At 41.1% G+C, this 14001-nt stretch overlaps 1 protein-coding gene across 1 annotated transcript in view; it reads left to right on the top strand.

The window, feature by feature from the left end:
- The window catches only part of EYA4 (EYA transcriptional coactivator and phosphatase 4), a 401958-nt gene that overhangs the window by 44734 nt on the left and 343223 nt on the right, over positions 1 to 14001 (top strand). The window contains 1 exon segment of the mRNA XM_030198463.1: positions 8929 to 9025. Within this exon segment, the coding sequence (XP_030054323.1) occupies positions 8993 to 9025 (33 nt within the window). The 5' untranslated portion in view covers positions 8929 to 8992.

The following is a 14001-nucleotide window of genomic DNA, read 5'->3' as shown; positions in this document are numbered from 1 at the left end:
GCCTGGAAATGTCCATACGTTTCCTCAGCCTTAGGCAGCAATGTGAATACTGCTGGAATGATGTTGTCATTTGAAATCCCGAGAATGGAGTAAAGTTGTTTGAATAGAGGGGGTGCAGTTTTAAAAGTTCCATCCCCATACCAGTGTTGCGATTGAGAAAGTAAACACCTGGCTACACTAGGCAACAGTGATAGAGGTTTTTCTGCATTTATTCCGTTGCCACCCTTTTGATCATTGTGTGATACAAAAGACTGTGGGTTTGAAGATGGCTCAAGCCTTAAACATTGGTTCTGAATTTTTTGGAGATTAGTGCGACACCATTCTATAAGCTCCTTCATTGGTTCAAAGTATGGGGAACATTTTGATGAACCTCATGTGGTTGGAATTACTGGATTGCACAAGCATGTAGTGTAAATTGAGACTCATGGCATGGCTTTAGTAGACTATTGCAAGAGGGAAATTATTCCCAGAGGTTTGCATATTAATAAGGAACTGCACTTATTTAATGATGATAAACAAATAATTGAAAATGGAATAATATATTGAACAAATGTTCATTAGATCTGGTGCTGTTGGTAATTCAAACTACACAAGAGAAATTAAAGACTGAAATGCAGCTGATTGAGACATAGTTGTCAACATTAAAAGATGATGTAGATTTTTCACAGAAATTGTAGGACATTACAGAAGAATTGTGGTTACAAAAGTTTAAGAAATTTCAAAAAGATGAAAAAGACTACAAAGAAGTATATATATAAGTATATATATGCATACAGAGGAGGCGGGGCTCCCAAACATGTAAGGCTGAATCTATCTTCCAGTTTAGCAGGGTCTGGTAATGATTCAGATGAAGGACTGAAGAGTGAGATGGTGCAATTTGAGTGGGAAGACAGAAAAGGGAGAAAGAAGAAATATGTCAGAGGCAGATGTATTGAAGGAGTGGAAGAAGACAGGAGGAATATGGAGAAAGGACAAATGGACAGCACCCACTGGAAAGAGAGCAGAGGTCAGACAAAGAAGCAGAAAAGAGAAACTGGGACCAACATGCTTGCAAAAATAAAATGCCCAGACAACAAAGGTAGAAAAAGGTGTTTTACTTTGAATTTATTAGGTGGAATATGTTTGCTTTGGGAAATGTGTATCACATATGTTAGCATTTTATTCAGTACAAGAGGAAGTACATTTCTATTTTTATTTCTCTTATGTTGTAATACATGCCAAGTTTGACTTCTTGGGTTTCTCAGTTCAATGTTTGTCTTAATAATTCTATCTTTAATTTCTGATTCCTTGTTCTGTATTTAGTGAGGGTTTGTTTGTGATTTGCATGTGACCAGGGTATGGTATTATATTTGCATATAGTTTCTATGTAGAACTCTGTAGCAGTACCACTTGTTCTGTGTAGCCAGTAGTAGGAGTATTGGTGTTCTAGGGCCCCATGTAAATATTTGTAGTGCTGCCCTTTCTAAGGTAGGTTTCATGTTGTTTGAATCATAGAAATGAATTCTGTTGTTGTATTCTATGTTTGCTACATATATGTGGAGTTAGGAGTTTTTCAGGTTTTGTAATATTTCATAGTGTGCCTAGTAGTGAAGAGAATTTTGTTGCTATTACTCATGAGAATCGGAATCTATCTATCTATCTATCTATCTATCTATCTATCTATCTATCTATCTATCTATCTATCTATCTATCTATCTATCTACTCTTGTATGATAACTTCCATGGAGAAAATGTGCTGCTTATGATCTGCAGCGGTTTTTGGGGTGGGGGGGTTGGTGAGAAGATAGGGTTTTTGAGAACGCAGAGCATGTTTACATATAATTAATAAAAGCTACCATACTATATCAGACCAAAAGTCTGTGAGGGTCATGTATGAAATGTGTCACCGATGTGAGCATTTTCAGGTGTCCCAACTGAAAAAGGTTGAGAACCACAGCATTAGGCTATTCCTCCCCATGGGGATCTGTGTGGCCATTATATAATATGAATGTTTCTTTTCTGCCAAAAGATGTCTACATCCCTTGTTTTGCCTTGTTGATAGTTTAGAAGTTTCAGTTTGTAAAATGGATGTTTGTGCTGGACATAAACAGGACTTGGATGTCCATTTCTCATGTATTTTAGAACAGGTTGTATGTGGACAGATCCTGTTCTAATATAGATAAGAAATGGACATCCACATGTGACATACAGACTTGGATGTCTGTGTTCTGAATTTGAAATCAACAAAAACATGATAGTCACTGAGACCTCCTATCCCACACCAAGGTGAACAATTTAAATTGTGCAATGTACTTTGTTCAAAATTAGTGCAAAATCAATGTCACACAATTCAACTGCAGAATCCACATCAAAATGCACTTATCTGGAGCAGCATACCTGCTGGCACATTTCAGTCGGCATGCCACTGTCAAAACACGGTCCCCACTGCCCTCATACTGGTACTGGAGGAACAAGTTGCACGCTCTCATGTTATGGGAGGCTAGGGGTGCCCGTTACACGCCGAAAAGGAGACAACACTTTGTTCGAACGTGGACTGCATATTTGAATGTAGTAGCCCCTAGAGCTAGAAGTCAGGTGTTGAATGAACTGGGTTGAGAGGGGATGAATGTGGAGTGACTGATGGGAAGCAGTGTGGGGGGGGGTGGGTGAGGCGGGAAGGACTGAGGTAATACTGAGGAGAGCAGCCAAGGACAATCCACAATGTAGAGATGACTCACTCCTTGAGTATGGGGGTTCCTATTACTAAGTTTGTACGACTTCTAAAGAGGTGTTGGCATAGGATGTAGGGCTGTAAGATATAAGTCCATGTGGGGCAGGTTATGTCGTAAGATATAAGTCCATGTGGGGCAGGCTATATCGTACGGTCGACACCTCCTGTGTTTCGATGTTGGCTGTTCTATTGGTTGTACTGAACAGGGTGGTATACACCCTTTTGGACTATGCAAGGGTGATTCGCATTAATAAACATAAGGCGAGAGATGGATATAGGGAGGGATGGGGGGGAAAGGGGGGGGGGATAAAATGTAAAAGTGTATGGTGACTTAAGTGATATCATTGATAATTTGCGTTTGTCTCATTTTCTGAGCAATTTGTACAAGCTCTGTTACCACTAATAAAAAGATTTAAACATAAAACACGGTCCCCGCGTGTTTCTGGGACCGTGTTTTGATAGTGGCTGGTAGAGTAATTATATGAGCGACCTCCTTTTCATTAGGTTGTGATATTTTGAAAGGTTCTTGTTCAGCAATATAGGATATTTCTACATCTTATCATTTTTGGTGTAAAATGAGGGCTCAATATTATGGGTCATAGGTCATGGGACAATCTGTAATCCAACACTACACCTAAATAGTAAATATTCAACAGATCAGGATTATATAATCTACTCAAATTGGAGTCTGGGAGTGCCTGAACTTCTAACTTGTGAAACACATGTATTTGGATTTTTCTATAGCTCAAACAATCCATTTGCCAGTAACCATACTGAAACCACTTTTATTCATTGTGCTGTGACCCCTAGAATCACAATTAGATCCTTATGACATGGAAATTATAACAATAATTGTACACAATGCAAATAATACATACTATTTGCAAAACGTACACACATAGAGGGTGCACTTTTTCCTGATGTGCACACATGCGTGCACAATATTCACACATACACGATAGTTTATGCATGTGCACACTATCAGGAAATATGGTTCATTGATCCCAATAAATAAATAAAAATAAATAAATAAAAAGTGTGACCTTTTTCCACACTGTTTACAAGGAGGACGTACTCTTTCCTGATAGTGCACATGTACATATGCAAAATTGTGCATGCATGATGCTTTGTATATGCACACAATATCAGGAAAGAGTGCACACGCTTTCTGAAAATGCATGTGCAGAGTGCATGCTATTATCAGGAAACAAAAAAAAACATAAGATGTCATATTTGTCTGCTTTTTTTTGTTTGTATACAATATTTCCGTCGTCAGTAAAAATGACAGCCCAACCCTACTTTGTTCCTGATTAATCTTACAGTCTGTGGAAAATATCTGTTACAGGTATGGCAATGCTGCTTTAAAGGGTATGCTTAACAGGCTGTAGTGACTTCATGACTTTCACTTACCTGATAATAGCATGATCTTAAACTACACAAAGAGAAGCATAATCGAAAGGGACGCCCAAGTTTTGTTGAGGACAACCCGGTGGAGGGGCAGGGAAACTCGTAATATCGAAACAAGATGGACATCCATCTTTCGTTTCGATAATACGGTCGGGGACACTCAAATCTTGACACTATCGTCCCTAGACTTCGGCGATAATGGAAACCGAGGACGCCCATCTCAGAAATGACCAAATGCAAGCCCTTTGGTCGTGGGAGGAGCCAGCATTCATAGTGCACTGGTCCCCCTGACATGACAGGACACCAACCGGGCACCGTAGGGGGCACTACAGTGGACTTCATAAATTACTCCCAGGTACATAGCTCCCTTACTTTGTGTGCTGAGCCCCCCCCAAAAAAAACCCCAAAATCCACTACCCACAACTGTACACCACTACCATAGCCCTTATGGGTGAAGGGGGCACCTAGATGTGGGTACAGTGGGTTTGTGGTGGGTTTTGGAGGGCTCACATTTACCACCACAAGTGTAACAGGTGGGGGGGGGGGGGGATGGGCCTGGGTCCACCTGCCTGAAGTGCACTGCACCCACTAAAACTGCTCCAGGTCTGCGTACTGCTGTGATGGACCTGAGTATGACATTTGAGGCTGGGATCTGAGGCTGGCACAACATATTTTTAAAGATGTTTTTTGAGGGTGGGAGGAGGTTAGTGACCACTGGGAGAGTAAGGGGAAGTGATCCCCGATTCTCTTCGGTGGTCATCTGATCAGTTCGGGCACCTTTTTGTGGCTTGGTCGTAAGAAAAACAGGACCATGTAAAGTCATCCAAGTGCTCGTCAGGGACGCCCTTTTTGTTCCATTATGGGTCGAGGATGCCCATGTGTTAGTTACGCCCAAGTCTCGCCTTCGCTATGCATCTGACACGCCCCCGTGAACTTTGGTCACCCCCGCGACAGAAAGCAGTTGGGGACGCCTATGCCATTTTGGGCAACCCTGTGAGAAGGACGCCCATCCTCCGATTTGTGTCAAAAGATGGGCGTCCTTCTCTTTCGAAAATGAGCCTGAAAGTCTCTTCCAAGAAGTATTCCAAGCAGCATCCTGCAGCCAACATTTCCATGGTTTTCACTACAACAAAACCTAGTAGCATTTAATCTACTTCTCTGAGGATTTTGCAGTGCTAGACTGCGTGCACCAACAAGAAAGATTTAAAAGATAAACAGCAGGAAATGCTGGAGGCCTTGACATATTTTTTGACAGATAGGACAATGCTGAAGAGGCTGGAAGGCATCCAGATCCTCTGAACTGATTAAGTTTATGAACTTAATATCACTTTTCTAGGCCTTAGGAACTGTAACTACATCCAAAAAGCCCCAAGTATTTCCTGTTTCATTGAGTTTTCAACTAAATGATATACACTTATATAGACAGAAAATATGGACATCTTGACACTCAAACTACTGTGTATACTATGCCTGTATATTATGGTTTCATTCCTCATTGTAAGAACCCATGTAATAGAAAAATGTAGGTCGTAGCCAGGCCTAGTTCATTTTTCTTCTTAAGGGACATTATATTTTGGAACTTTTCATCTGATGTCCAATACCACTTTTAAATGTGATTGGGAAGTTACAGTGTAAGTCTGCAACAATATGAGAAACAGAGTGTTCACCATAAAAATTCACACTTCTGTAGCTTTTTTCATCTATACAGTAGCTCCTCAAAAAATTCCATCCTGTGATTTCTCATAAACCCAAGTCTGGACACTAGAGTGGGGAGCCCTTGGGGAGGAGGTACTTTCAAGGCTGCGGCCGTGGTCATACACCAACTCACCTTCCCGGACCTCCAGCAGTTTTTCATTGTGGTCTTGCCATGTGAGTAACAAGTCAGGGCACTCCCCTGGTCTGGTGTTCTGTCTGTGCGGCTGTACCGGCAATAGACGGACTCCCTAGGCATGCATGTGTGCTGAAGAGTCACTTTTGTAGCACTAGCAGCCAGAGATAATGTCATCAAGACAGGGCCATATAAGGCTCCCCCGGTCTTTCTCCCTTGCCTTTACAACAGATCTCTTGAGCCTTGCCGTTTTAGCCTGCCTTGCCTGCCTCCAGCCTGCCTGGCCATACCTGATTCCAGCCGTGTTTTTCCTGCCTTGTCTCCAACCTAGTCTTGCCTTCCTTGTCTCCAGTCCTGCTCTACCTGCCTTGTCTCCAGCTCCAGCCAAGCCTTCTGTCTCAGCTGTGCCTTTTCTCCGGCCCAGTCTTGCCTACATTGTCTCCAGTCCAGCTCTGCCTGCCTCATCTCTAGCTCCAGCCAAGCCTTCTGTCCCAGCTGTGCCGTGTGCCAAGCCTAGTGCCTTGCCCAATCTATCCTGTGCCTAGACTGGTTGACTTGTCTGCTGCCTGCCGGAGCCCAGCTAACCCTCGGGTTGACCAGGTAGTGTCAACTTAGCTACGGCTAAGGGCTCACCATCCCTGAGTTCATGACATGTATTTTTCAGTATTGTTATTTGTAAAATATGAAATTTGGATGCACTCCTTAGATGCACAATTGAATAATGAGCTGTGAACCATCAATAATTGGGTGCTAACAACCAATAATTTAGGTTAATTGGCACCCATTATAATTTGTGCATGCATCTGGCTGCACACTATTCTATGGCAGGGAGGCTAATTCCCATAGCATGTATCTGAAAGGAGGTGTGGCCACGGGAGGGGCATGGGCGTGTCTGGGACATTTCGAAAAGTTGTGCACTTAGTTACAGAATATGGGGTTTTTGCACCCAATTTTGGTGCCAGCATTCATACCAGGTTTCAGCAGGCTTAAGTCTGGTGCTCAAAGTTTGGGAGCGGGAATGAGCACTAAGCACGATTTTATAAAGGGTGCACATTTTTTATAGAATTACATTTAGCACCAATCTTTTCTGATTTCCATTTTTAAGTGCAATTTATAGAATTTCTCCTACTATGTAAGATATACGCATGTTTACAGAATAGTGCTTAGGTGGATATTTGGCATTTACACATATATGCGCCAGTGTTCAGTTGCACCTTGTTTTTAAAATTACCCCATTCCCCCCTAATTCTATAATCTTGCATGCTCATTTTCTATCTTAGCACGCAAAATTGCATGTGTAGGTTATATAATCATGACAGTTATGTGTGTAAGTTAATTGGTTAATTAGGTATAAACTGGCACTGAAAACCAATTATCATTGATAATCAAAGGTAATTGCCACAACTTGGTACTAATTTACACTTACACAAGCAACTTTACTTAGGTACCATTCTATAATATCAGTACAACCATTCCCAACCCAGTCCTCAGGGCACATGTAGTCCCATCAGATTTTCAGAATATCCACAAAAAATATTCATGCATGCAATTCTATTTCATGCATATTCATTGCGGATATCTTGAAAACCCGATGGGACAAGATGTGCCCTGAGGACTGGGTTGGGAATGGCTGTGTTAGTGCCTAAATTCTATAGTGTGTAACTGCGAGAGGGGAGTGGATTTAGGAGGGGCATGGCTGGCGTAAACACTTATGTACAGTGGTGGAAATAAGTATTTGATCCCTTGCTGATTTTGTAAGTTTGCCCACTGACAAAGACATGAGCAGCCCATAATTGAAGGGTAGGTTATTGGTAACAGTGAGAGATAGCACATCACAAATTAAATCCTGAAAATCACATTGTGGAAAGTATATGAATTTATTTGCATTCTGCAGAGGGAAATAAGTATTTGATCCCCCACCAACCAGTAAGAGATCTGGCCCCTACAGACCAGGTAGATGCTCCAAATCAACTCGTTACCTGCATGACAGACAGCTGTCGGCAATGGTCACCTGTATGAAAGACACCTGTCCACAGACTCAGTGAATCAGTCAGACTCTAACCTCTACAAAATGGCCAAGAGCAAGGAGCTGTCTAAGGATGTCAGGGACAAGATCATACACCTGCACAAGGCTTTAAAAATAGGCAGATAGCCAATCATATTGGATGATATAACTGGCAATCTGCTAGCCGCTACCTGGGAATATTCAGTGGGGGATAGCAGGTTAAGAGCTATTTAACCAGTCAACAGCCATTCTGGCTGGTTAAATAACGCTAAATATCGGGTGATTTGTGCTTAGCATGCATCATCCTAGCAAAGGGGTCCTCAGATCCAGTCCTCGATGTCCACAACCCAGCCTGGTTTTCAGGATTTCCACAATGAATATATATGAAACCTATTTGCATGCATGGAAGATAAGAACATAAGAGTAGCCATGCTGGGTCAGACCAACGGTCCATCTAGCCCAGTATCCTGTTTTCCAAACAGTGGCCAAGCCAGGTCACAAGTACCTGGCAGAAACCCAAATCATGGCAACACTCCATACTACAAATTCCAGGGCAAGCAGTTGCTTCCCATGTCTGTCTTAATAGCAGACTATGGATTTTTCCTCCAGGAATTTATCCAAACCTTTTTTAAACCCAGATACTCTATCCACTGTTACCACATCCTCTGGCAAATAGTTTCAGAGCTTAACTATTTGTTGAGTGAAAAAATATTTCTTCCTAATAGTTTTTAAAGTATTTCCATGTAACTATTTGCAGTGAATGCAAATAGATTTCATACACATTCATTGTGGAAATCCTGAAATCAGTCTGGGTTCTGGACCTCGAGGATTGGATTTGAGGACCCCTGTCCTAGCACCCAACTGTAGTCAACCTTCATAGAATTACCTCCCTTGTAGTTTGTTCAAGCATAAATACCAAATTTAAATATTGATCAACATTTTCATATATATTGTCTTTTTTATTTGTTTTAAATTCAGGGCTTGCCTTTTAAGGTAAAGATAAAACTTTGGAAGAAGCAAAGAAGAGAACTGAGAAACCCCCATGGATGACACCCAGGATTTAAATGAGCAAACAGTAAGCAAAAATTTGCCCGTCTTCTCAAAGAAACTATTGACAATTATTTTCTGATGAGATGGTGAAATTATCTTTGTTTTATGTGCATCTCGCTTCCAGTAGCACTGTGAAATTGTTTTGCTGGCCTCGTCCATTCTGTGTTTATGAGAAACATATTCCTTAGACTCCGATTTACTAAGCTGCATCAGCTGTTTAAAGGGGGAATTTCCATGCATTCACAAATAGTGCTTTCTGCTGTGTTAACAGCGTTAAATGCCTAAAGCAGAAAACACTGTGTTAACGCAGGGTAGTGATTCTTTCTCTGCATTAACCGCATTTCAGTCCCCACCCCCATAAAAAGAAAACAACTGGGAATGTTCCCAACAGTTACAGTTGCTGTGTATTAATTTTGGCAACTGTCATGTGGTAATCGCAAAACTTTACTTCACTTTTTTAAACTAGATCCCCAGTGTGTTAAAAATGCATCAGCTTCTAATAACAGTTTGGGTTTAAAGATTTTTTGGTTACTTTTTTCTGGAGGTGGAGTTGCCAAGTCATTGTGGAAAGGCAATGCCTTTGCTTAGCTAATGAAGGTTTGAAAGGTGCAAATGTTTGGGAATACGTGGGTTGCTTTCTCCAGCTATGTACTGGAGTGGGTGTTCTCACTGTGGTAAGTTGGCAAGCACACTGTGAACACAGGAAGTATTTATTTATTTATTAATTGGCATTTATTAACCGCCTTTATGAAGAGATTCACCCAAGAAGGTGTGAGGGCTTGGAGGGGTCAAGATCACCGGGGTCTTACAGATTGGGGTGTAGAAGGGTAGCTCCATGGAATGTTTGACAGGTCCGGGCTTTTGACAGCCTGGGCCTGTTAAACAGGTATGGGACGATGCCACCTGTTCAATATTGACCCAACTATTTTTAAAGTCAATACTTATAAAGTTATAGGAGTTATGTTATTACAAACATTACTTGCTAGTATTGGTAGAGTTTTCCTGCTGTGACTGGTTATTTGGACATACTCCACTCCTTTATATACTTGACTTTTCTCTTGTTCTTACCATTTTTCTAAGCTGGAGCCTGTGACAATCAACCAGGATGCGATAAATGAAATCAAAGATTTTCTTCGTTCGTTGAGTTCTCATTAACTTAATTTATGTGATAATTACAAATTATTTTCAACCATTTTTACACTCTTTTTGACAAACTTAATATGAAAGAAAAGTGATTCTCTCTTATGAAAGCCACTTTAGATTACATTACAGTAGATTTCTCGATGCATTTTGAACTAAGTCCTTAACATTTCATTTTGTATTATTAAGAATCATTGTTTTCAGTCAAATATAAAGGGGTTAAGCCTATTTTACGCACATCAAAGGGCCTTTATAGCATTGTGTGACCACATATGAATATAAAAAGGATGCACGTGGAAGATGTATGGTCACTTTAATGCAGTCCGTCTATTGGCATTTCCAGGGAAATAGTGTACATAACATTGTGGTGGAGTTGTGATATACATGCATATTTTATAAAATACAGGATGCACATGTACACACATGTATACATCAACTTTGGAAAAGATGTAAATGTGGCATTTGAGCACTGCTGAAGCTCCTTCTAGATGTCTATTTATAAAGGCACACCAGAGACTATCGTTGCTTTTATAACATAGACTTAAAATTGGGGCTTTTGGGGGGCTTCTCATATAGGCACCCTGTTATCTAATTAGTCCCTATATGGCAATTCAAAATATCATAGCCCAACCATATAATTTGAACTTGCTATCAGGTCGCTCAGAATCAAATGAGCTTGGTAAATCATTTATTGAAAACACTGAACGCATTGGCAGCATTATAATGTTAATTTTTTATGAACTGTTTCAGTCTTGTTTTCTACATGTGCTGTTTGGTTTGCATAATATTATTTACTTGGAAATACATATTTCCCCCCCCCAACCCCAAATTCTATATATGGTGCCTTAAGTTTCAAAAAATTATGTAGACTATTATGGAATATACTCGATCCGTGCCTAACTTAGGCCTGGCTTTAGGTGGCCTAAATGGGTGTGCCTAAAGTTTAGTCGCAAGAATGGTGCATGAGCATATTCTATAAACTATGTGTAAATTTAGGTGTAGTTTATAGAATCACGCTAACCACATGGTTTTTCAGTGCCAATTTTTAAGGTGCCATTTATAGAATTTGGCCCTTTAAGTTTATCATTTCAGAACCCTGCATTATGTGATAAAACATTAGGGATGTGCATTTGAAACCCTTCCCCCTGAAATTCCAGTGTCAGCTGAACTGTTAGTTTTTTCTCCAGTGTCATTAATAAATGTCAGACATGAGCCAATTTTGAACCAATGCCCCTTGGGCTGGAGGGCACCTGAGTTATTTTGCCTCCTGGTAATCCAGTTAGAGACAATTTATTCTCAGCTATGTCATGTATTTCTGGTTATCCTAGTCCTGTTTCCTTATTAACACAGTATGGACTAGTCCACCAGGGAAGGCTTGGGTATTTCTGCTCTATCTCTGGGCTTGTTTCCTGCTGGTTCATTATTCTTGTGTTTCTGGTTCAGTTTTGTTCATATGTGAGGGTTTTTTGTTTGTTTGTTTGCTTTTGGCCAGCCTCATTTTTTGGTTCCTGTTTTCTTGTCTCCGGATCTCTCAGGATTCCATCTTCTGGTGATGCACTTTGGGCCCAGTAATCATTTTTACCCTTTTGTGTTGGATGCACTTCTTGGACGTACAATGACATTAAACTTACCTTAAACAATCCTAGATCTCATCTTATTCTTATCTAGTATTCAAGTTTGGGGACCGTATTTAGTAACTGCCAATCTAGTTAGGGAGTCTGTGACAGAATGATCCCGCCAAAGTGAAGGTACTTATGGCTTGAATCAGTCCCTTAAAAAAAAAAAAAACCTAACTGATAGGATTCAGCTAAATGCCCACAGCAGCTTAAGCAGAGCTGACAAATTGCCCCGTTCCAGGAGGGAGACTTTTTGTCAGGTCTTGATTTTAAACTTAAATCCCAAAGCGATATATTTGTAGTTCCTAACTCAAGTGGTGAATTTCATTGCCAATGGCAATCAATGGCCAGCCTGATTACTTGGTATTTTGCAAAAGATTAAAAATTCTCCTCTTTGAAAGTATCCATTGATGGAGTATCTTAGATTGCAACTTGCCATCAATGGTTTATATTTGATATTTTGCTTATGGCTTTGTAAACCTTCTCTGTTGTTTATTTACTGTTAGCCACATTGAACTTGAATGTGTTTGGGATAATGTGGAGTATAAATGTCAAAATAATTAAACTTATTAGAAATCAGTGCTGAAGATCCCATAATGCATCAGGATGAGGCTGTCAGAAATCCAGGACTGGTCTAAAATCTCCCTCCTGGAACTGGTTAACTTGGAAGCTGTGGCTGAAGAACAAAGAAACCTAGGTGTTAAATTGCCTGGAGTTTCCTTTTTCTTTTTCCCTCTCCCTTTGCACAGCTAACAGTTCAAGGTGCCTGACTGTAATCAGTGTGTATGCACGCTACTCTCTGCCCCCTAGATATGCCCCCAATGCTAAAAAAGAAAATACTATATTTTAGCATGTGGGAAGCATGCGCTGATACCAAAACTATTGTGGAATGCTTAAGCATGCTCCAAGATACTGTTATTTAACCTGCGGTAAGCACACGCTGGTGCTCACTGCAGCTTAGTAAAAGGACCCCCTAGTTTCTCTGTCTGGTCATGAGATCTGTGGGAAACCCTTACTGGATTCCTTTGCTTTGTGAATCCACGGACTCCTGTTTCAGAGACTTACTCCAAAGACTTTTCTTGTGCCTTGTTCTTAGCTCTGTAATTTCTGGGCAAAATATTCTAGAGCCCTTCTTAATTTTGTTTTGTTATTGTTGAATTCATGGACTAAGGGACTCTTTTACTAAAGCTTAGCACATCAATGGTTCTTAGAATTTAGCACACACTAAGCATTAGAAAAAAGAGCCTCTTAGAATCTTGAATCCTGTGAATTGCACAGTTAATATTATATTCTCAAAGACATTTACTAAGCCTACTCCAGATCCTGGTTGTCCAATTAGTGATCCAAGTAAAAAAATCTACAAAACCATGTCTGAAAAAGTGAAAGCTGCAATTAGATTCTGTGCCTGGAAACCTCTAATATCCTTTCAGAAACCTTCTGAGCCTTTCCCTGAAAAATTTGATGACATTCAAGAAACATTGGCAGAGTTGCCAAGTTACCCAGTTCCAAGGCAGAGATTTTAGACCAGTCCTGGCTTTCTGACAATCCTATTATGATATGTCAATCTGTAGAATCAGGGACTATAAATTTCACAGTGCTAGGTTAGTCCCCTTTTGGATGGGAACAGGCTACCTCTGTGCAATCTGAAAGACTTTGTAACTGCCATGACCCTAAGGTTTGGGGTGCCATCACCTGCTCCAAAAATTCCTAATTCTTTGACTTCAAGCTGTGGTTCCAAGAATCCAGCTCCTGGTATTTTAAACCAGGTTACACCTACCTTTGCTTCAATGCCTCGTGTTTCCAAGGCTACAGCATCTGCTAGTTCAGTCTTGGTTTCAGAGTCTCTCATACTCAGACTCCAGTTCCAGAGACTGCAGCCTTAGCTGTTCCTGCTTTCTTACCAGTCAGCCCAACCAGGGGTGTAGCCAGACCTCGCAGTGGGAGGGGGCCAGAGCCTGAAGTGGGGGAGGGCACATTTTAGTCTGCTGCCTTGCTGCCTCGCCACCCCCTGCCACCCTGCCGCTCTCGCCCACTGCCCTGCCACTCCCCACCCACTGCTGCAGCAAATACCTTGGCTGATGGGGGTCCACAACCCCGCCAACTGAACTGTTGTCCAGCGCCGGTCTCCAGCGCCGCCATATTGCTTGCCTTGTTCTGTCTTCCCCTCATGTCCTGCACGCTCCTTTTAGTGAAATTGAGCATGCTTAGGTTTACTAAAAGGAGCGTGCCAGATATGAGGGGAAGA

This window comes from Microcaecilia unicolor, chromosome 3 (assembly GCF_901765095.1).
Source record: "Microcaecilia unicolor chromosome 3, aMicUni1.1, whole genome shotgun sequence".
Lineage (NCBI taxonomy): Eukaryota > Metazoa > Chordata > Amphibia > Gymnophiona > Siphonopidae > Microcaecilia > Microcaecilia unicolor.
Note: the sequence above shows the minus strand (reverse complement) of the source record. Positions and strands in the feature narration are given on the sequence as shown.